The 24,777-nt window shown below is 40.4% G+C and overlaps 1 protein-coding gene across 4 annotated transcripts in view; it reads left to right on the plus strand.

The window, feature by feature from the left end:
• The window catches only part of CDK8 (cyclin dependent kinase 8), an 83,809-nt gene that overhangs the window by 16,772 nt on the left and 42,260 nt on the right, over positions 1–24,777 (plus strand). For all 4 annotated transcript variants that reach the window (XR_005102515.1, XM_037376528.1, XM_037376527.1 and 1 more), the window contains exons 2-3: positions 12,346–12,421; positions 24,035–24,145. Coding sequence is in view for 3 of the 4 variants with exons in the window: in XM_037376528.1 (XP_037232425.1) it covers positions 12,346–12,421; positions 24,035–24,145 (187 nt within the window). In the remaining variant the exon portion in view is untranslated. The remainder of the gene's footprint in view (positions 1–12,345; positions 12,422–24,034; positions 24,146–24,777) is intronic.

Below are 24,777 nucleotides of genomic sequence, written 5' to 3' on the forward strand. Positions count from 1 at the left end.
AACCCCTAACCATGCAAATTTGTCGAAATATTATTTTAGAGATAAGCCTTTAACTGTTTTCTTCTGCTAGGTTGTTGTTTTGCTGATTGACTGGATATCGGGCAAAAATGAATTCCAAGTCAAATACAAAAATAAATGCAGTTTTTTGTATTACAATATAATAAAGGAAAATAGCATGCAATATGATAAAAGGAAACCATACTAGTTATTCACAATATGATCAAAGAGCAACAAGAGCAAAGCCTCAAATCATTACTGCAAAGCATTACAGAGGCTGAGAAGAGGATACATCACCCACTACTGCCTTAACATCATCCAAGCCCACACTTTGGCTGTGAAGGCCCGTTGCAACCGTTGCCAAGAGTCTCTCAGTAATGAGGAAAATACTCATGCGGTGGTGCTTCTGGCACGGTCCTGGAGCTTGCCTGCCTTTATATACAGTGAAAACCAAAAATAATGTACACACCTAGTATATGTGAACTTTTAAGTTTAAACGAAGTACAGGCGTGTGCTATCTCATGATTCGCAAGGCTCTCACATGCCAGGGATGCTGGCCAGATGCCCAAGCGTGGCAGTGTTACCGTCCTGACACAGCTGTGCACAGTATTTATTGTCGGGATGGTCCTGCTCGTATCAGGCTTGTTCAGGGGGCTCAGGGCAAACACCACCTCTCATTAAAGTTGTCCTTGAGTTCCCCAAGCTCACTGTCCAAGTTAAATGAATCCTAATTAAAGACAAAGGCTTTTCTGTAAACAGTAATCAGGTTAATTTTTCACCACAGTTGTTTAATATTTACATTTAAATATGATCTTTCCGTTAGTCCTTCCTTAAATTTTAATTCAGCAGAAGCTGACAAACCTGAAGGTAATTGCTGCCTAGCATAAGGATAGTAATATGTTTTTCGTACCTTTCTGGAAGAAAAAGAATGAAAGGAGAGAACAGCAGGGTTATTACAATTAAATATGAAGCTTCTGTCAGCTTCTCTGAGTTTTTAAAATTAGTTTAATTTTAGCATTATGACTATGCAAACACTTACTAAGGCTCACCAAAACTTGATGTGGTTGTACAGTGCATTGATTGTCATCTGTGGCACTTCTTTTATAAAATTAATGGATGTATTGATTAATGGGAGTGCTTGCACTGGATTAGATTATCTGAAAGGTCTATCCAGCTGTCTGTGGCCGTTAACTCTAGCAGATCTTCAGGAAGGGAAGCAAGACTAAGGTAGGCATGTAGCAGTGCTTTCCTTCTGACACGTTTCCGCTACATCTAGTATCCAGAACGACTTACTATCTTAAGGTAAAATCAACATCTGAGGTTCTGGATTTCTACGTTATTGTTCACTTGTAGTTGTTCTTGCACTGTTTAAACACAAAGGAAAGGCAACCTAAGGGGATTAAGTGTGATTCTTTTTTTTTTTTTTTTTTCCTTACACTAGTTGTATTCAATTTTAGTCTCTTACATTCTTTCCTTGAAACCAGGCAAGATGTAGCTGGTCTTCCTGATAATAATTACATCTCAATTTAATTTGAGAGCCCCTGCACACAGCAACACCTACAAAAATCCACCGCCTGTGGTCACAGAAACCTTAGTTTCTGATTTGATTAGTTGGAGTGCAGGCTCTGGTGGTGTGTAGAGAGCTGGTATGGCAGGGGTGCTGTACTGTTTGCAGGCTCCCAATCCAGCTCTTGCTGATTGTGGACACTTGTTCAACTACATTTGTTCTTAATCTTCCATGATAGTTCTTCCATACATATGTTCTTCCATGCATTTTTGATTCACGTTTTTCTTGTGTATTTCAGGTTTGAAGTTAGAGAAGAAGTAGTTAAAGCTTATTACTGTAGAAATGTGGAAGCAGTCTGAAATTTCCCCTTTGGGGGTGAGCACTTAGTGCATGAAGCTGTAAAGCTCGCACTGATGCTGGCAACTGCATTAGAATAGGTGTGAGATGCTGCTTCTGGTGGCGCACACATATGCTGGAAGTAGCACTGCTTTGTGAATTGCATTTATTCTTCTCTGCACATTAGCCGGTGTGAACTGTGCCTTATTCTCTTGGCCTTTTCCTGGAAAGGCTTTACAGGTAGCTTTGTAGAGGAGAGAAGAATGGCTGTGAAATACTCTCTTCAGCTGAAATCTTTGACAAAATAGCTCAGACTCCCAACTTTTCTGACTGGGTTGCATTATTCATGATCCTTTCTCTTTTATTCATACATATGAAGCTTTCATGACAGAATCTGTGTGTTTATCTGATTTTTGGCCATTTCTTCTGTGAAAGGAACAAGCTTGAAGCTGTGATGGGATGAACTTTAAGCTGATTGTAAATGCATTTAAATACTCTGGACTCGAATAAATCTGAACTTTTAAAAACAGTTGTGCTTTAGTCATGTATAGCAGGCAGTTTACAATAGAGAAGATAACATTAACCTATTTTCTGTAGGTTTAATGCATGTTATAGGACTACCTCGTTTTTCAAAATGTTTGTACGTTCAGTCAAATGAAGCAGTATTTCAAGCTAATGTTTTATTTTCTGGTCTTGCTTCATCCAACTTGTTTTAGCTACTGTAACTGAAATGTGGGATTTGTTTTGTGAGCAAAACACAAGTGCCTCTTGGAAAATTTAGTATTTTTAAAATAATCTCATTTTGGAAATTATATATGTAATGTATAGAGTATCAGTAAAAGTGGAGTAACTTTTAAGTGACCCTCAAACAGCTACAAATGAAGGACATAATTCTAGTTTATAGTCTTTCCATATTTTGAAAAACTCTATTTTAGCTATGGTGAATTTTTCCAGTGAACAGAATTATTTCTGCAGTCAGTGTAGCAACTACTTGTAGCTTTCTGGCAAAGGTGAGCGTACTGCATCAAGCTGATGTGGAAAGAAAGTACTAGTTAGAAGACAGACTAACTTCATCCTGAATGTGAACAGAAGCTGCTGTGCTTCTGCTGTGTCTACTGTCTTGCCTTTAGATAACTCCAGTGCTCATCTGACCATTCAGCAGGCCACTTCAACTCATTTTGGCAGAAAGCATACCAAACAAAAAGTTGGAAATACTTCTCCACTCCCTGAATAAGCTCATCTCCATCTGAAAATGAGTGCCTGGGCTCTAGCGCCAAGTAGTGTGTGGCAGGGTGAAGATGTGGTTTTTCAACAGCAAACCATTGACTCAAAGTAAGCTATTGTGCAAAAGTTCACTGCTAGTTTTTAGTCCTTTCTATCAACATAGTTGTAAAATGTTTAAATGTATGAAACCAGGCAGACTTTTTATGAATGGAATTACAAAAAGATGAAGTGGTTATCAGTGCATCACTGTTAGCTGAGATTTTTTTTTTAGGAGAATGATTTATAATATTTTGCTCTTTCTTTTTATGTTTACCTGAAGGTACAGGGTCAGTGATCAGACTTACTGCGTGTACCAATTGGTTGGACAAAAGCTTTGACCTAAAATGTGCCTTCTGGGAAGTCAGGTGTTTATAATGCAATTTCTCAGCCATTGTACCAAGTTGTTAGTGCCATTTTTTTCCCCTATACAACTTATTTTCTGCTAATGCACATCATCTTTACTATTTGGCTGTTACCCTCTCCATCACAGAACTGTTAGATCGTATTCTGCACAGCTATACCTGTCCAGATTTGTACATTTAAATGTATGCAGTGATAACCACTGAGTTGCATATATTTGAATGTTTTAAAATTTGAACCTTTTTTCAGTCTCAGCTAGTTGAATTGTGACTATAAACCTGAGTAAGCTTAATACTTTGGTGCATTCTTCAATTATAAGTGCTGTATATTTCGGATCTGCTTGTTGATGTTTAACCGTGTTAGGCAGCTCAGCCCCGTGCTGCTGCTGGCTCCCTGCAGTGGGATGGGAGAGAGAATCGGAAGGCTAATAGTGCAAAAACACATGGGCTGAGATAAAGAGTTTAATAGGTAAAGCAAAAGCTGCACACACAAGCTAAGCAGAATAAAGAATTCATTCACTACTCATCGGCAAGCAGATGTTCAGCCATCTCCAGGAAAGCAGGGCTCCATCACATGTAATGGTTACTTGAGAAGACAAACGCCGTCACACCAAATGCCCACCCTTCTTCCTTCTCCTTGCAGCTGTTGTTGCTGAGGACATACTATGGTAGGGGATGTCCCTGGGTCAGTTGGGGTCAACTCTCCCAGCTGTGTCTCCTCCCAACTTCTTGTGCCCCCCAGCCTGCTCACTGGTGGGGCAGTCTGAGGAGCAGAGAAGACTTGGGCACTGTGTAAGCACTGCTGAGCTGTAACTAGAACATGGGTGTGTTATTAGCGTGGTTTTGGTCACAAACCTGAAACTTAGCCCCATAGGAGCTACTGTGAAGAAAATGAACTGTCCCAGCCAACACCTATACAGTGCTCTAATGTCCTCCTCTAAAAAATACACTGATGTTGTCAGGGTGCAATGGTCTTTGGGGACATAAGTCAATTTCCTTTAGGGATGGAAGGGTTTTGGAAGGTTTCTGTGGTTTTCTGTGTGTAAGTATAAAGCACATTGGATTTCAATGGCTTTCACGTAGATTCCAGTAGGTAGAATAAATTTACATTTATGTGGCATCCATACAAATTATTTGCAGGCTATACTAAGATCTGTAGCTTCAGCTACCAGTGTTTATACTATTATGGAAAAATACAATTCTAAAGGCTTTTTCTTTTTCACAAAAATGTAACATTTGAGTTTCGAATGTATCAGTGCATTGCTTTAGTTTTACAGCGAGCCATAGAATGGTTTCCTTAGAAAGTTACCATTGCACACGTTGCAAATACTAGAACACACTCTAAATATTGCATAATAAATACTACTATTCCAATAAGAGCTGAAATTCAACGTTGTATCCTTGAACTAATCTAAATTGCATTGAAAATGAAAAGTTTTAAATTTCTATAGTAAATGGTCCTCAAATTTATGTATGCATCCAGACTTGCCCTGTTTCTTTTCTAGTGAAGTTTTGGAAATTTTGTCAGACTTGGAAAACAGTATTACGAATTAGTTGTGTGTGTTGGAAATAAGTAACGAATGTACTAGACATCTGTGAAATTCCTTACAGTCTCAGATAAGTCATAAACGATGTACTTTATTTTACAATCCCATGTAGAGTACTGAAGGTTGGAATGATTTTCTAGAAGGCACCTGGTTCAACCTTCTACTCAAAGCAGGATGGACTTTGAAATTGCCTCACGGTGCTCAGGTTCCTACCCAGCTGAGTTTTAAGTGTCTCTGAGCATGGAGAACTCAAGTCAAATCTTTTCTACTTTTTGAGTATCCCTGTGTGGGTTTGTTTTTTTTTTCTTTTCTGCTGTCTGACTGGAACTTCTCTTCTTGCCACTTGTGACTGCTGCCTCTCATCAGTTTGCTGGGCACCTCTAAGAAGAGTCTGATTCCTTCCCTGTAACCTCCCCTTAGCTAACTGGAGGCAGTGATAGGATCCATCGTTAGCCTTCTCTGAAGGCTGAACAAACCTGTCTCTCAGCCTGTCCTTGTGGGTCACGTACTGCAGATCCCTGCTGCGCTGCTGGACTTGCTCACTATGTCAGTGTCTCTCTTGTACGGGAAAGCCTAAAACTGACTGTGGAACTCCTAGGTGTAGTTTCATAGTGCTGAGTAGGGGAATAATGACTTCTTCCCATCTGTTGGGTACACTCTTGCTAATACAGCCAGGATTTGGCTGGCTGCCTTTGCCACAGGGGCACATTGCTGTCATGTTCAGCTTGTCCACCAGGACCCCCAGGTCTTTCTCTGTGAAGCTGCTTTTGATGCACTTGGCAGTGTGTCCAGTTGCATAGGGTTATTCCAAATTAGAGACCGGTCTTTGCACTTGTCTTTGAACTTTATGAGGTTCTTGTCTGCCCGTTTTTCCTGTCAGTTGAAGCCTGTCCAGTTGGTGGCTCAGTTCCTTGGTGCATCAATCATTGTCCCCAGTTTAGCATCCACTGTGGATTTGCTGAGGATGCCTTCCGTCCTGTTGTCCCTTTGCTAATGGAAATGTTCTGTTAGCCCCAGTATCTGCTCCTGAGGGCTGCACCAGTAACTGGCATCCTGTTGGATTTGTACCACTGATTACAACCAATTAAGCCTGGCAGTCCAATTGATTTTTCATCTGTTGCGTAGTTCAGCTGTCCAGGCTTTCTAATTTGGGTATATTATGAGATCATGTCACAAGCTTTGCTGAAGTAACATCCAGTGACTTTGCATTGTCTTCTCATTGTATAGGACAGTCAGGTTGATAAGGCACAAGTCATCCTTGGAAGATCTTTGGCAGCTGTTCCCAGTCATTTCTTTTTCTTCATGGGCTTGAAAGTATCTTCCCAGGAGGGTTTGGTCCGTAACCTTTCCAAGGACTGAGGTTAGGCTGATCGGACTGTTATATCATTGAGCATTTTTGCCCTTCTCAAAGAGGGTCCTGATTATTTGCCCTTTTCTGACTGTCAGGAATCTGCCATGTTCACCATGACCTTTTGCAGATGATAGAGTGGCTTTGCAATGACATCTGCCAGCTCTGTTAAGCACTTGAATGCAGCCCACCTGGCTCCATGGACTTGTGTGTCCCTCCAGTTTGTTGAAGGTGTGCCTAATTTGGTTTTCCTCTAGTTCCTTTCAGCAGGACTGTGTCGCTAGCCTTGGGAACATGGTAGCTATGTGGGTGGACGGTGATGTGAAAACTAGTGCTATGAAGGCATCGAGAGCCTCAGTTCCTTTTGTGTCTGTTGTCAGTTGGTTCTCCACACCCATTTTCTGGGTTGGTAGTTAATAGGTAAAAAATGCAAAAATAAAATAATTCCTGGTATAAATACCTTATTCTGTCAAGACTGTTTGGTGCCATGAATGTGGTGTTGGAAGAGGAGACAGAGGTAATTCTGTTCTTCTTGAATGGGTAGCGCTCTGCCCTCATTTTGCTGCACTTTCTAGAAAACGATGTATTGTTTTGTTGTGTGTTTAAGTGATCACTGTGCATACAGCGTTGGCATTTACTGTAGATGTATTAATTCTTTCAGCTTCAAAAATGGCGTTTGTGTATTCGTATGCTTCCCAAGAAGTGAATTTCTACTTCTTCCAATAGATTTCTCTGGATGTCATATGTGACTAGGATGATTTTCATTTATTTAAAAAAAACCCCAAAGAATTAACACTGCAGTGACTTGGGGGAGGAGGCAGGGGGTGATGCCGCAAAGTGAAAATGTCAAGTCTCTTAAACGTTATAATTAGCTGTCAAAAGTGTTTTATTTTCATATTCTAACCTATAGTTGTGTGTCTGGCGAAGTTCTTCCTTCCATCTCATCTACATGTGGAGTATGTCCATGTATTTGTTGTGTTAAATTTCAGGAAAACACATATGGGAGGAGGGACAAAGAAAACTGGAATGCCACAGTTTAACTCCATGCTGTCTTTATCTTAATTTGTAGTTTAAATCTTTGCTGTTGAACACTATTCTGTTACTGTAAGTAAACTACAGTGAAACCTCTGATTCATCTATTTCCTTGCTTGATGTTTGGGTAGGTAATAAGGATTTAGTATTTTTTGTCTTAGCTGGTTCCCTAGCATCCTGTACATATTTTGCTGTTAATAGTGAAGATGGGCTACTGTGTGTATGGTTTAAGGTTTGGAGTTAGTGTTGATCTAGGCGAGTTGTTCAAAGCTAAGGTGCTCTACAGCACAAATGAGTTTTCAGCTAGTAAAATCAAAATGCTGTATTTAATGCATTCGGAGAACTTTGAGTTAGTTCTGCTAAGGCTCAATCACTCTAGCAATAGTGGCAGTTGGGCTTACTCAGGATGTATTACTTTGCTACTGATGCTAATGGAATTCTCAGGGGTAGAATTAAAAAAAAAAACAAACCACCACACCTATGTGTTTTATTAGTAGGCTTATCTTTTAATTGTCAGGATTTTTGTGTTCTTTAGGGAATAAGAACCATAAACAATTAACAGATTCCTTAGTTTTCTGTAGAAGAGATACTGCATTTACAGGAACCCTGTGGTATTTGTAAGATTGTAAAGCTTCTTCCCCTCAGATGTTTAACTGCAGTCAAGTTTTATGTTTCCTTGTTTATAAAGACAAAACTGTTCCTAAATTGTGACTAGTTAATTTTGAATTTGAGATTTCTTTTGAGTTGTAATGTAAATTTAGAATTATTATCACTGATTTTAAGGCTTTGGTACTTTATTCTGCTATTTTTTATTACTCAAATTTTAAATTTATCTAGTGATCTGAATAATGAATGTAGTTTTGTAGAAATCTATTGACACAAAACTAAAAGTATTGTATGTGAGACGAAATAACAGTATAAATTATTTTTTAAACTGCCTTTTATATAATTAATTTCTTTTTCCTCCATGTGTATGATATTTTCTCCCGCTTGCTGAACATATTTATGCTTAAAGTATGCTTCTAAATAAAGGGTAGAAATACCAGGCATATTAATCCTAAAGCTTTCCAATGTGCACACATTCAACAGGCATCTGTTCCTACTGCTTTTGATTTACTCTTTTAAAGATGGCATTTTTGCTTTTAGTTTATTACAGCTGGAGGTACAAAACTAGGTAGTTACGGTCTTCTATGGTGATTTTGCAGGTATATTTATTTGTTCTTGTCGTTAAAGTCCACTGGAAGTGATGTTGCAGCTGCTTTTTTTTTTTTGTGTTGTTAGTGTTGTCCCTCTGAAGAAATGACTTTTTTTTACACAAGGTTATGTAGTTTGTGTGTGACTACAGTAAACATTGCAATTTCCAGCAGCTATGTCCAAATAGAGTTTTCTTACTCTTCTTGCTTTCACAGCTGCCTGTTACTAGTGGGGAGCATTCCTGTGTTGCAGATGCCAGCCTACTGAAGGGCAAGGAAGTATGGATGTATTGAAGTGAAAAGAAGTTTGCAGATTGACCAGTTTTTCTATACCTGCTGGTAGATGGAGGAGCTGCTCAAGTTACTTAACATTCCCATGCAGCAGAGAAAGTGGACAGGTTTTCCTGAAAGGACCTCTGTTAGAAGGAAGAAATTTAGTTGAATTATGCTTTGAGTCTTACTGTGTCCTTAAAATGCAAGGTGTTAAGTGGCCCATCTTGTTACTTACAGCTAACTGTGGAAGATACTTATGAACAAGGTTCCCCCCCCCCCCTTTTTTTTTTCTTATTGTTTGCTTTTTCCTGTCTTGTCATTGAACATCTCTTTATTTTCAGAGAAGAAAATTGCCCATATCAAAAACCGTGGGGGAGCTGTTTGGGCTGTTGATTCCAAACAGACTATTGGCGAAATTATTTTTGGAAGTTGTGTAAGATAAGCTTGGTCACTCTGGCCTTTCTTTTGGCTTTGTCACACTTCTGTAAACTCTCATTGATCCCTTAAAAAACTATTGCCCCATTTCCCTTGGCTCTCAAGGAGTTACACTAAGTCTTACAAAGAAAATTTTGCTTGGCTGAAAGGTGGCAGTAGGATTTTCCTGCTTCTGTTAATGGAAAAGCTGGCACTTATGGTTTAACGGGTAACCATGGCGTATTACCAGCCTCAGTGTAGAACAGATTGTTAGAGAGGGTTAGGAGTTGGTTTATTATGTTGTATCTCAACTGTGCATGTACAATTCAGAGAATATAAGTCTTGAAAGTCTCCAGGGTTCTCAAGGTTCTAGAGGAGAGTGTAGTGTGATGCTAAAACTGAGCTTTATCACTAAGTTGTAATTTCTTTTCTGTCTTTTTACCATGCTTATATTTCTTCTAAACTGCTTGGGTAGGTTGAGGACAGGGCACAGAGGCCACTTGCTTGTTCCTGCCTGCAGCACCTGGTCAGAGCAAACAAATGAGGGTTAATTCCCCACAGCTCTGTCAGAGCAGAGCAATATTTGGCACAGGATCTCTGGATCTCAACTCTTTAACTGCCTTTTAATGTGAGAAAATTAATGTTCAGAGACTTCTGATTTCATCCACTGGTTTGAGGATACCAAGCAGTATGTTTTTGAACCACCCTGTTAAATTTCAGCATTAAAACAAGGATTGTAAAAGAGTTAACATAAACAACTGAAAGTGTGTTCTTCCAGTTTTGTTCTAGGAAGCAGCTGAAGTATATATTTATTTTTTTAATTTCCAGAGAAAGTGTGCCATCTGGTATGGAAAATTTTAGTCCAGGCTGAATTTGGCAAAAATTTGACCAATTATAAATAGTTGTACAATCTTAAATATAAGGCAGGCTTCCTTGTACACGGTGCTACATAACAGGAACAATTGTATGGTAGCACTTGTTATACTGAGTTCTCCTTCAAATACTTTGAAGTTTAAGCAGATAAGCAGCAGGGCAACAAGAATAACCTTTAGTGTGACCTGGTTTGCTCCATATTCTGTCAGTGGTAATGTGTGTAACGGTAGCACTTGTCATGAAATAGGGATTTCTCCCACCACCTCAAAAGTGAAGTGGATGAGCACACAGTGCAATGGGAATAACCTCTAGTCCAATCCATTTTGCTTTATATTTGTATTCAGTAACAGCTGCGAGCCATTGCCAGCTAAGGCAGATAGAGGGTAAAATGATTTTTAGCTGAGAAAATTTCTCTGTATCTTTTTCCATCAGCAGCATAGGAGACCTCTGTACCGGAAAGCAAATTGGGGTTACGTTCAGTAGCTGCTCATGGAGTGTTCTGTAACTCTCCCATCCACTATAAATTTGTGTAATTTGGTTTAAAATCTGTTTATACTTTTGATCCCTATAATAGTCTGTCATGAACTGTGCAGTTTAATTATGTTCTTAATACCATAATGGTTTGTTTTCAGGCTTCATGCAACTTGTTTTCCTCAAAGGTGAGAAATAGGGAATTGTTCCCTCCTCGCACCTTGTTTTGGCCATGTAGGAGTTTGTGCTTAGCATTGGCTTTTTCTCTTCCAGGCTGGGAGGTTTTAGGGTTTTATTATATGGAAGCTTTTTAATGCCTTCTATTGTTGTCCTTCCTAATTCTTCTTTTTCTTTCTTTCTTTTTTTTTTTTTTTCTTTTTCTGGTTGTGTCAGATCCCGTATCTTTTCCCCTTTTATCTTGCTGAATCCATGTAATTGCCCTCTTACTGAAATCTGCTCTTGCCCACTCGCCATTTAGTTCTTCCTCATTAACCGTGTTCAGATTTGGTCCATTAATTTCCCCCTTTTCCTCTCATCTCCATTTTGAAAGGTTATTGTTAACAGTGGGTAGTCTTTGAACCCCATGAAAAATCTCTTGGACAGGACCTGATAATTGGAGGGATTAAATAGGTAGTGATGAATATGGGAAAGTGTGTGCTTCAGGTAGGAATACAGCAATTCAAAGCCTTGCAAAAATTTAGTGAGAGCTGGAAGAAACAAGTGCATATGTTTTAAATGATCAACTACAGTTTTGTTTTATTTGCCTTTAGGATGTTTGGGTTGCTTTTTTTTCAGGGTGGCTCTTCACAGCTGTGAAAGATGGATTCATTAAAAGTTAATAAGGATTCTTAAGTAACTTGGAGATTTGGGGCTACACAAGTGCTTCAGATACTGAAGGCAATACTGTTAAGTGCCATGTTCCCCAGGAGTGGATGCCAAGCCTGCAAGGGGGAAGGACAAGCACTCCATCTCTTAAAAGTTTGAACTTTTTGAGGCTGAGGATGGGCAAGAGTTCAATGTCGTCTTTTGCTGCAGTGTGTCTCTTCTCCATTTTGCTTTGGTAGCTGGAGTTACCAATAGGCTTGCATTTTAAATAAATTACTGTAAGGTACATACTGGTTGAGGTGCAAGGGGGTGTTGTTGTTTTTAAGTATTATACATATTTAAAGCTTAACAAACATTCCTCTGGATTCTTCAGATTGTGTGGATCACTTGAGGTTTTTTCATTAATCTTAGTAGATTTTTTTAGTTTAGTAGGAACAAAACTTTAGGGCACTATTTCTGACCTAGAGGAAAGAAAAGATGTTGCTGTGATGTTGCTTCTGGGGCTACTCAAGAATCCATTAAAATATGGGCAAGACTTACTGTGTCCCAGATTAATAGTTTACGGGAGATATAGTCCTAGCTACACGTATGTCTAGTACGTACTAAATGTTTGCTTTGTTTGCTTCTTAATAAGAGAAGGAAGGAATGGAAGAAATGTCAATCATTGCTTTTAATTTTTTTATTTTTTTTAAAATCCCTGTTTATGTAGCAAGGAGACATTTTGGCTCTGTCAAGGTGCTGTGGTTAGCTTATGGTTGAGCTGGGTATCCAGGCCTTAAGCTAATAAGGAATCAAAATAAGTTGCAGAATTTGTATGTATTAGAAACTGTCTTCTGAGTGGTGGTGAAGAGCTCACTTTGAATTCATGGTGCAACATTTGAAAAAAATTTCTGTTCTTCTTTCACAGGAAAGATGATAAAGATTACGCTTTAAAGCAAATAGAAGGTACTGGAATTTCTATGTCTGCATGCAGAGAAATAGCAGTAAGTAACATTAGTTCTTTGTACTAATGAACAGACTTAAAAGTATTGTTTTGAGTGCATGCTGGGTTTTGTTTGCTGAATTGTTATTCTACTGTGGGTGCTATATTTTTATCATGGAGTTGTAATGTAAGTACAAGTATCATGGAAGATTTTGCTCACCTGTTAGGTTTGCTGCTAAAAATGACAGTGTCTTTAAGTTACAATTTGGTGCCTGCTTCTGGGCAGATTAAATGCAGCAGTTTAAAAACATGATTAGAGTCAGTGGCTTAAATTACATATTTGATCTGACTTTTGCATTAGTACTTCAGTTACTTTCTGAAAGAGATTAGTTCTGGCTGGCTCATAATGATTAAAACATGTTCACTTCTATTAAAGTGAAGACTTCAAACTAAACTGGCATTGTTGTTGCCTCAGAGGCTGTAATACACCCATTAATATTATTCAAACATTTTCTTAAGTTATTGAGGTTTATGTTTGTAAATTCCGTGTTGTTAGAAACTGGTGAATAATGTGGTCTAGTTACAGTTTGTGACAAGCCTGCAAAGAAATACTGGTAAAACTGGTTTTCCGAAGTTTAACAGTTATATGTTCTTATACTGTTGCTTGGGTTTATTATTCTTGAAATGTTTCAACTGAAATTACTTACTAAAAGGAAATGCATGTAACTTGGGGGGTGTGGGGTGTGTGGGAAGCAAATAGTTCATATTCCTCAAGAATGTAGAACTACACCTGCCTAACTTAATTTTTATTGATTGAGTACCAGGCTTCCCTAATTTGTCAACTTCCAGTTGGCTTAGTAATTTCAAACATATTATGCCTTGAACTGAGTTGAAAAAAATAAAATGCAAAGAATATTCATCAGGAGAAGCTCTTCCTGTCTGTTGATGAAAGGTGGGCCTCCCTGCTGTCGTACACATCCACTCTGAACTCAAGGAGCTGAAGACAGGGTCTTAAATTTTGCTTATGTCTACCATTTTGGCAGAAGTTTTCCAAATACTGTGTGACTCCTTCAGGCTGAATGGTTTTGGGAAGTGTCAGTTACCATTTCAGAGGCATTCGGGAAATTTTTTTGTTTGTCTTCTTGCAGTGATCTGCCTGAAGAGTTTTGAAGAGTTCATTCTGATTCAGTTTGGCAGGAGAAGCTTGGCTGGTATCTCTGCTCTGGATATGACCCTAGCTCAATTTCTGTCTGTTAAAAGAGGATCGGTAATTTGGCTGGCAGTTGGGAAGGATTTGCCTCATTGCATGGCTTGGGGCATGTTGTGTAGTCATTCCTCTTGGTCAGAAGGGTCCCTGGTAGTAATGGAAGAGGAGCAAGAAGCAGAAAGGCATTCTCCTTGCTCTGAGCGAAGTGTGCCCTTTGAAGAGAACAGCAGTACAATGCAGGACCCATATGGGGCAGGGTTAGTGGGGGAAGGAGGGGAACATACTGAAGATAACCAAAGATGCCAAGAAAACGGGCATCCAGAGCAAAGAAGGGAGCAGAGCCCAAAACCAGGCATAGGTGTAGAAAGAGTAACCTGAAGCAGCATTTCTTGAGCTGTTGTTGGCTTTGCTTCCAGTTATGCTTCCAGGCTTGCAACTGCTGACACTGTTGTTGAATTTTCCTGCAGTTGAGTTAATAAGTCACCATGGACTTCTGGGTTTGAGTCTCTCTGCCTTGCTATTCTTTTATTGTTGCTGTTTGGAGTTAACAGGATATTTTTTCCACTAAATGTGTGGTTCATTTTAATTCTATTAAATAGAATCCACCCTGTTGCCCCCCGACCCCCACCTCCCATCAGTTAATACTGGAAAAGGAAAAAAGGAACCTCATATGGAGATGGATGAGATTAAGGATAATATCCATACTGTTTATATTGCTTATGTGTGCAGTCTATATATGAAAATGCTGCTGAGTTAATCAGCAGTGTTGTACCTTAAAATTTCATCTGTTCATCTAGTTAATAAAATTAGTTGTTGTCATACTTCAGGTGAAGGCTGAATGCTGTATTTTGTTACAGTGTGTTCTTGACTACCTCAATTAATGCATTTTACAAGCCTGGTGGTATTAAGAGGAACTAGGATGACTTGGTTTACATATGAGATCTATCCATTTCAGCTTATCGGGAGAGCTGTAGCTTGTATATTTAACTATATGGGAAGAGTGCAATTTGATCTAAGTCCTAGTGAAACTCCACCTTATTTTTACAACTCTAAATGGCTTTTGTCATGTTTATGATGACTAACTTCAGTTTTGGACTACTGAGTAACTTATATGTTTTAAAATGTCCATAGTCTTACTCTTCTAAGATGTCTATCTGATGCAGACACCTGAGCTGAAGAACATTGTTGTATCTTGATAAAAATAAAATAAATATCAAAATACGTCAGTTATAGGGAAAGGCTTGAACTAGGTGAGAGACCTGAGCTGAAACAGTTGACTCTGTTATGGAATGAGCTCAGCCTGTATGTGTATGCGAAAGACTTCCTATGTTTGTGTTCCCTGCAGCATGAGAGCTCAGACATGATGCTCAAGAACCTAGCTAGTCTCTCACACCATTGAAATAAGAGGGTTTTTTCAATAATTGAATGTAAACCATTTCTTTAACTGGCAGAATTAACAGTTACTGTGGTAATCATGCTAATTGAATCGGTGTCTTTAATATCAGGATAGTTGTAATGTTATATTTTTCTTTGCTCATTCATCCGCCATGGTAAGCATTTATGAATCCTGCCTCTTTGAAACCTGAACTGAATGTTTGGCTGCTCATCTCTTGTTCTCTGCAGACATGTGTACTACCTGGGATTCTGAGTATCTTTTTTGTGATCTGTACTTTTAATTCTGAGGATTTAAGTGGGCACTAAAACTGCATGCTCATCATACTAAGAGATGGGTTTGTATTAGGTGGGAGAACAGAGGGATAGAATGGTGAGGAGATTTGTATAAAAATACACAAAACATACAAGCCCAAATGCCTGATTCCTCATATTCCGATTTAATCACAAGGAAGAAAGTTCGTTAAAGCCTATCCATCTGAAATAGTGCAGCGAAGGATATTTCACATTTCACAAAGCAGGAGAACTCTTCAGGGCTGTAGGAAGCTGGAATAGTAAGCCAGGTTTCAAACTGAGCTTCGGGATTTTGGGTTTGGCAATTTCCTGTACAGGAGTCTTAGGCTTTAAAGTAATCAAGTGACTTTTTGACACTTAATGATTAGCGTTTTTTATTCAGTTGTAGCAGGTTTGCAAGTACATTGCTTGCCTGTGCTTTCTTTGGTTAGTGAGAAGTCACTTGGGTTGTTGGGTGGGGGTTTTTTGTTGTTTTGTGGCTTGCGTTTTCTTTGGGGTTTTTTAAAACTTTTTGCAGGACTTCCATGTAGATTTGTTTTTTTGGTGCCTGGGTCTGTTGACAGAAATACCTCTGAAAAGCTCGCTTGTATGTAAAAACATTCCATAGTGCTTTCATATGATAGCATTAGTTTTTGACTTGGCTCTGATGAGGAAGTGCTACGTATGGTGGCAGACTCCGTGGTGGAAATGCTGAGTGGGACAAAACAGAGCTGGGGTGGATGATGCTGTGCTCTTGCTGTCTCCTGTCTGTGTGGTGTCCTTCAAACACTGTAGCCAGCTTGTACAAGTTAGAGCAGCCTTGAGTCTGCTGGGGCTGGGACAGGAAACTACAGGACAGTAAGTAGCTGGCTGCCCCGATAGTTTCCACTCTTCGTCTGCCTTGGAGGCATTTGGGCATTCCTAGGATTTTGTGGCTTCCTATTATAACTCACATGTCTAAGGATTAACAAAAGGAAGGGGAGTATTGATTTTTTTTGTCTCCCAGGCAAGAGACTGGGGGCCCACCACAGCTCTCCCTCCGTCAGGAACTTTGCCTGGTTTGCAGGGAGCCAGGTACACGGTACCAGGCTGGTGTGAGAATAAGCGGAGAGCGAGCTGGCTGATGGCAGCTGCTCTTAATTGAGAGAGGAAGCTTCTGCAGCAGTGCTGCTCACCCCTGCGGCTGCTTTGTTAGCCTGGCTTTCAGCTTCTGGACTGGGAGGTGGCAGGAGGTAGCGGCAGTGCTAGAGCAGCAGGCTGTGCCCCTTGGGCAGGGGAGGAGGAGCTGCCATCGACTTGTGGTCTTGGCAGCGGAGGCTGCTGTAGAGGTGGATTGGTCCTCCTCACACACTGGAGCTTCAGCGTCCTGGGTGGTAAGAACATGTCATTACGTGATTATCAGGCCTCTTTCCCCTCTGCCAGTGGGGGAGATGGAAAAAGGGTGTAAGGGCCCTTTCAGAGCTGGTCTGAGGGTGACCAAGGACTCTGAGGCATCTTGCAGCAGCTGGAAGGGACCCCATGAGGCAGAAGCCAAAACTGGCTGACTACAGGATTCACCCTTTTCAACATCTTTCTCTGATAAGGAGCAAACTGCTGTCCCAGTGAGCTTGCTGGAAGAGGTCCTGTACCAGCTGTGCAGTGAGGAACAGTATCTGGGTGTAGGTTCCTCAGGTTGTGGGGGTTGTCGTGTGCTTTCCACGCTAACACGTAAAGCGGTTTCCCTCAAGACCAAACACAGGAATCATTTAGATGAGTACAGTCCTCATGTCAGAAGACAAGTAGTGATTTCTTAGTAATCTTTCCATGTGGTGAAAGGTGACAAGGTATTGTGGAAGATAAATCTTTGATTTGACCCTCTTTGGCAAATCTAATGACTCTCAAAAGCTTGAATGTAATAGTAGTATGGCATGTAAAGTGTGAATTGTGACTGAGTACTTGATTGAGCTATGTTACAGGGCTACAAATGGTATTCTTGAGAGACTTTATATAAAGGGAGAGTGATACTATTTTTAGTTCTGTGAAAGTGGGACAGAGATACTGATGAAATGTTAGAAATTGGAATCCTTAGAAATCATAATTCTTTCCGTGAACAGCAGAATTTGACCAAGCTTGACATCCAGTGTCTCTCATCTGTTTTCTTCATCTACCTCCATACTTTCAGAGAACCTTTAATAACATCTCTTCTAATACTTTGAATGTGTTTGGACATGAGACACTAGTAAATATTGACTTAAATATGTCAAGTAATTTGGTTTGGAAACCACAGAAATGCGCATTTTTCTCCTTGGTATTTTGTGTTGTCGGGCTTCTTTTTTGCGACATTTAGGACTTCAAAAATAAACCCAAAAGAATAAAACCATCAGTTTCACACAGTTGTAAGCCTGAAGAACTGGAGCTTCAAAAATGTATTGTCAGCTTCATAGTAAATTATTAGTGTGAGCAGTATTATAAGTTTCTGTTAGATGGCCTTTTTAAGCTTTCATTTGAACACTTTTGAATGGAAAACAGCATGTACTTTGAGCGTATATCTTGTTCTTTTTTAGTACTGTGGAATATCTGACTCATGAGAATGTAAAATTGTGTTTACATTGAAACAAACAGATCTTGAATCTACTGGATAGCAGCTAAGCCACCTTGGGATTTAAGAACTTGTGTAATAAAATTTGGGGTTTAAATAATGAGTTCAAAGTACTTGAGTAGAGCTCCAATGTTGGATAGGAAACTAAGAATAGTAATTTTAAATTTTTTTAGATTTTTTTTTATGAATATAGACTTGAATGACACTTCTGGAGTCATCATATTCTCCTGCTCTTGCAGATAAGCAAAGTGCAATTTCAAAAATTTGGCAAACAAGTTAAACTTGAAAGGAAAAGAAAAATCTCTGAAGGCAGGTCCTGAGTCTCAATTCTAGTAATGACTCTATAAACATCATTCAGTCTTTAAGCCCAAGTTAATCATGACAACTTCATACCCATTTGTACTTACGACGATGCTGTCAGTAGGTTAGAATAGCTCTTCTCTCCCCCTTTCAGTTTAGAGAGAGAGAGATTGACTTTCTCTGGCTTAGTTTTGGCGGGCTGTAAGGCTTCTGGCTTGGCTTGCTGGTTTCCCGTTGTGCGGTAGACTCTTGCTTCCCGTGGGTGTAGGCTTGGGTTTTCTCTGCCCTGTTTCAGTTGGAATTAATCTTCCCTAAATTTACCTAAAATGCTGTGCACAATTGTGGGTATGTCTCACTACTGCCTGTACTCATCTGCTGTAGCAGTAGTTCCACTGGTATCTTACCTGTTACAGGGTGACCGAATCTTTGTCAGTCACCTTCAGGTCTGAAAATCACCTTTCCTTCTATATCAGTTGCAATCTGCTTTCTGTTCCAAGTCCCTATTTGCCTGCTTTCTATCTTAAGGCCATGGCATGACTATTAATATATGACTTGTTTGTTGCTGGATCACTTGATGGAACCGATGTGAGCCTTTTTGAAGCATGAGATGATGGTTAGGTTTTGAATGTATGCCATCAAACTAGGAAGATGACACAACAGTAATTTTTGCTTAAGTGAATATTTTGCTTGATATTGCCAACGGGTTTGTGTCTAGCTGGCTTTCTGACTGTCCTAAGCTTTGGGAGAAATGTGTTGGATAGCACTCATAGGAAGGCAGTGAGAGCAAGGAGCTGCCTTTTCTAAAACAGCTGATGTCCTGAGACAGGACATCAGAGAAATTCCTTCTGGGTTGGGTCACCTGGCCAGTTGCTCCAGCAAATGAGTCTGTGTTGTGTTGTGGGAGTAAGCATGGTAGTACTGCAACACTAAGCAGGTTACATTCCCTGGGGACCATACAGAGCAGCAAGGATTAAGAGTGGGAGAGGAATGACATTTGCAGTAAAGCTGGAAATGCTCACCTACATGGAGAGTGCAGTGTCTTGGCTCGTGAGAAGTGTCTGTAGTGGTGGAGAGCTGTATGGGAAATGTGGGAATATCACCGGAGGAAGGAGATCATGTTCATAAAGACTTGTGCTGAGTTCAGCCCATATTTGATGTGAAGGTAATTATTGTTAGTGTCCCTGTGCAAGGAAAGATTTGCTGTAGTCAGGTGGCAGTTTGCCAGGCTGCCTTAGTGCTGCTGTTGATTATTTAATAATGTCCTGTCTAACCCCACTCTGTCCTTGTTTGTGAAGCAATTAAGCAATTTTATGCATCATTAGGACACTTTCATTTACTGTTTCTCGGCTGGTCCCATGGCTCTGGAATGAGTATTTGTGCATTTGAAGAGGGAGCTGGAGGATCCTTAATGTGAGCCCAGACTTGCATGTAGGGATGTGGTTTCCCTTGCTCCGTCTTGAATGGTATTTATGAAAGCAAGGGCAAGGCTAGCCAGGGACAACATGGGGTTATAACACTCAAGTCAAAGCAGATGTATCAGCATCTTCATCATTTGCTGATTTTTATTTCTTGGAAGGTCAGTTGGGTCTTCCTTCTTTATAATGGAAACCCAGACCAACTAATTTAAGGGAAACCTTTCTGGTTGTAGAAATGGATTTGAATCATCCTGTGATATGCAAATGAAAATGATTTTTTCTCAGTAATTTACAGAGAGCAAAATGCGTAGTTTTTCTTTACTTTCTCTTTGTGCTCTGTACAACTGAGCTAGGATAGAAGCAATTAGATACCAAAGTCATAAGGCCAAAAAACGGCCTTGATCATTAGCCGGCACGTATTGATAGTCAAACTGTGTTTCTTGTACTCTGTCTTCAGCTACTGAACACTAGTCAAGTCATCTATGGGTTGGAGAGGCCGGGTTCATGGAAACTGCGGGTGCTGGAAATGCTCTTTACAGCCCATGTGATGTGCTATCTGTGTGAGCTCTTTCTGTCCTTCAGACTGTTTGCATTTGTCACTCTGCATTATCATTATCCTTGAGCATTTCAGCCTTTCCAGGATGGTGATTCAGGGATCGTCTGTCACCACTACAGCAACTGCTTCCTTATCCAGATGCTTTTGCTGGTGTATATTAGCCATCAGGTTCACTGGGGTCCTTGTAGCTGTCTAGCTTTGGCCAAACCTGTTAGGTTTTTTAAGCAGACTGGAAGAGTATGTAGTTAAAGGCTATTCAGCGTAGGGAAAGGGAAAACTCGGCAAGAATGATAAACTGAGCACACAGAAACAATAACAGCTGCTCTCAGTGACAGCAACAAAGGCCAGAACCCTTAAAACATCGGTGGTGGGCCTCAAAAGGAACCTCTCAGGTGGGTGCTTGAAGAGAGTCAACCAGGGGTGCGTAACTGATGAGAAGGAAAGCAGATTGCTGTGGATCTTACAGGAGGATAGAGGTGTTAGTGGGTATTTGAGAGGAGTGCTGGGACTCTGTAACAAACTTCTGTGGGATGTTTAGAGGAAGGATAGAAGGCATAAAAGGAAGTGATCAAGGTGGGTCGGGAAGGAAGAAGCATGGGAAAATGGAGAGGGCATAAGGGGAGGTTTCATGTAACCAGGCTACTGGGCAGCGTGCTTGTCTGGGCCAGCTCTGGATGTGGTCACTACAGTCAGTGCTGTGTCTGTTCCTAACTATTCTCTGTGTGTGTGTGCTGTCTGTCCTGTGTGTGCATTTGTGACCTGCTAGAAAACTTCAGGCAGGCCTAGGTGGTGAGAACAGGATGAGTGTGTGACCTGCTAGTGAGCTTCAAGCATGCAGAACCAGCAAGCAGGAGGAGACCAAATTCTGGAGAGACCTGACATCGGAGCTGGAACCTGGATGAAAGGGCGTGCTCTCTGCATTTAGATTTTGAACAGATGTAAGATCTGCACTGGAGTCAGAGGGATCTATGAATATGTGTTCGTGTGTATGAACTTTAAGCCTGATTAGTCAAAGTGGAGAAACGGAATCCTGGCCAGCTGTGGTGTTGAGGTTTTCCATAGACACTGTTGGTGCTGGTGTGGGTGTCTGCAAAGAAGATGCTGTTCTCCTGCCTGTGGTGATACTTGTGTGGTTGGTCATGGCTGTATTGTGTGTGTGCCAGTAGGAAGTGCGTGCTCAAGTTACTTGTCCCTTGCTACTGGCTGGATTTGGAAAAGGGAAGAGCTGCAGCCTGTCTTGTCACAGGCCAAGAGGAATAGTGTAAATCTGTCTGCAGGATTGACTACCCCTAGCACAGACAAAGGAGAATTGTATCTATGCTACCTCACTCTACAGACAGGGAACCCTTCTGCTGCATTACTCAAGTTTCTTGTCTTCGTGTCGTGTTCTGGTCCAGCTTTGGTTATGGGTTCTTTGTGTGTCCTCTGAGGTAAATCATATTTAATGTGAAGAGGTTGGGTTTTTTAAGTGGATGATTGCTGCTACCTGGGGAGTAAGGAGTAGGACAGGCTTAAAATGGGAGAGGAAGCGGTAAAGGAGAAATGACATTATTTTCTAGAGCTCTGACTAGTATCTGCCCCTTCCTTGAAGGAATAGTCTCTTCTATGTGGTACAGGTGTGTTGTTAGGCCACAGGAGTTCTGATAAAATTTTGGTAGGGACACATAGTTGCTGAACTGTCATGCAATCTGGGTACAGTTAATTCATCAAAACATTGAGTATGATTTTAAGCTGTGATTTTATACTGATTCTACAACAAGTCCTTCGCTGTACGGTCTGGCTCAATGGTATTTTTAAACCCTGTAACCTCATTTGCTGTGAAGCTGCTGACTCCCATCAATGGTCTTGGATGCTGTACTGGGTCTAGCTCGGATGCGGTTAGTCTTTTCCATAGCAGCCTGTATGGTGCAGTGTTTTGGATTTGTGACTGAAGCAGTGTGATAACCCACCAGTGTTTTGGCTGTTGCTGAGTGGTGATGGGACAGTGTCCAGGCTTTTTCTTTTTCCCACTCTGTCCCTCCTCCTTTTGGGGAGGCAGCTTTTCCTGGGAGACTGGCTGGGCATAGGTCTGTTTGTGGGAATTGGTGAGAGATCACCTCTGCATTGTTTCTGTGGGGTTTGGTGGTGTGTATGTTTGTTTGGTTTGGGGGGTGTGTTGTTGTGTTGTTTTTTTTTTTGTTTTAAATTCCTCTTTCCTTCACTTATTAAATTATCTTACCCTCACTCACAAAGTTTCTTACTTTTTTTGCTCTTTCTCTCCCATCTGACTCAGTGGGGTGAGGAAGTGTCTGTGTGGAGCTTTGCTGCTGGCTGGGGTCAACCTACTACAGATGACCCTCACCTGTAATTGATAAAAAAATGCAAATAAGCATTTTTTTACTTTTCCCCTCACTGATCTTATGCTTTGCAGGGATTGCAGGCATTTACAGAATTCCACGCTTCTTGCAGATCTTGCCTTAAGATTTCTCTATATAATGCTTTTACAAATCTGAAGAGGTTTAACGTGCTGAAACTGCTTTCTGCATTGATTTGTAACGTTGCATTGTTTCCTCAACCCTCTGTCTCCTGTTTGATCTCGTACTTCAGATAAAAGCTCTGTGGGCTTTAGGTCATCTTGCTCAAGAAATGCCACACTGAAAAGACTCTGTCAGTGAGTAGGGATGGCAGTCTGTCTCAAATGAAATTTAAAAGGAGGAAGCCAATGTGCAGATATCCACTCCCATTTTACTATCTCAATAGCAGCTAAAATGTTACCATATGTGACAAAGGTATCAGTAGAAAGGAATTATTTTTTTTGTCTCCTCTATTATGTAGTGGGAAAATTACATTTTATTGCAAATAGATTCAATCTCAGAAATAAAATGTTATTTTCTATATTCACATAATAGTTCAAATTGTCCTTGGCTTTTAATAAAAAAACCCCAGCCATTCCTTTTATTAAAAATGTTGTAATTTCTGGCAGCCTGAGATGGCAAGAATTTGTCTGGTCTTGGGTAACTATGCTTGACTGTAGTTTGCTTAGATTAAGTTTTTAGATTTTTCTTAGCAGTTGTGCAAGTACAGTGTAACTGTAACATGACCAGTGGGGCTCAAACAGACGGATGCTGTCTGTGTTCACCTTTTGTGCTGTATCTCAGCAATGTTTTCTTTTTGGTGGTGGTTAAAGCTGTAGTTTCTGAAGCAGCTGAGCTGGCTTAATGGCTCACTGCTGATGAAAGAAGTTTTTGCTCCTAGCTGTGTCTCTTTGCTAGTGTTAGGTCTGCTGTTAGTGCTGTGAGTCATTTCAGCTCAAGTACTCAGCAGAAAATTATTGCCTTTGTGCGTCTGGGTTGGTTTTCTCTTGAACTGGGAGCTATTTCATGGATGGCTTCTGTGAGTGCTGTAACTAGTGTAATATACGTTGTGGGAGGGAGCTGGACCTTCTTCTGTAGGTTGTGGTGACCTTGTAGATCAGCTGACTCCATCTCACAAACCACATCTTCATTTAGCTGACTGCATTGACAGGCTCTAAATGAGTCATCCCATTCAGCCTTGAATGACTGCAACCGAAATGCAGGGTTTTCAGATAATTGGGAGTCAGGAGAAAATTGGATACCCCAAATGGCTCTATCAAAGTTTACAACCTCTGGGAAAGGGCAGATGCCACAGCTGGCTGTTTGCAGAGTCTTCTTGATCCTGGATAATAGTGAGGTTTACACAGACTTAAACTTTTAGGAAATTAATAAGAAGTGAATGTCCTAAGGGGGTTATGACCTGCTTTCAGCTTTGGTTTCAAACTAATGACTGGTTCTTTCATTAGAAAAAATATGTGCTGTTTTCCATGACTTGCAAATTTCAACTTTCATTGTTAGTATTGTAGAGTATGTAGCAAAGACTAAAATATTCACCTTTCCAGCCCTTTCACAGCTCTGGATGTGTGGATATAACTGTTGTGGACTTTCTTTATTTTGCAGTTGCTGCGGGAGCTCAAGCATCCAAATGTCATTTCTCTGCAAAAGGTGTTTCTTTCTCATGCTGACAGGAAAGTGTGGCTTCTCTTTGACTACGCTGAGCATGACCTCTGGGTAAGGTGAATTGTTTGTAGGTACCAGGCTTAGAGTTTTAGTTGCAGCAAATGGACAAGGTCAGGGAAGACTCATCTGTTTAAAACCGGTATAGCCTCTTACCCTGTGTTTGTTGGAAACATTTTCAGTACTAAAGGAAAAGCAGTGGAAAATGTTGGGTAAGCACACTAACACGGTTAATCTGTGACCCCTTTGTAAGGTCACATTTAGCTTTCAGTATCTGCATTCAGGGAGCTGTGTTCAGCTCTCAGTAGCTAGAAATCTAGTTAAATAAATGCAGATATAACCCTCCATTACAGCTGAAGTAGGGTGCAGGAAAATATAATTGATTATGCAGGTGGATTCTTCTTTGAAAAAAGACAGACTTACTGGCTGAATAGGACCGTTTTTAGTTACATGAGGACAGAGTTACAATAGGGCGTAGTTACAGTAGGACAGAGTTTTAGTTATATTGCATGTCATCTATGAATATATGAAATGAGAGTAAGGCCACTGTATATAATTGAAATGTAATTCATATGTTTCGGTGGGAAGAGCTTTTTACTCAAGTAATCTGCTGAAATTTTGTTTATTTGGGAGGAAGGCTGTTTATTCCTAATTACAAGATACAGCTTTAAAATATAATTGTGTTG

Source organism: Falco rusticolus, chromosome 2, assembly GCF_015220075.1.
Source record: "Falco rusticolus isolate bFalRus1 chromosome 2, bFalRus1.pri, whole genome shotgun sequence".
Classification (NCBI taxonomy): domain Eukaryota; kingdom Metazoa; phylum Chordata; class Aves; order Falconiformes; family Falconidae; genus Falco; species Falco rusticolus.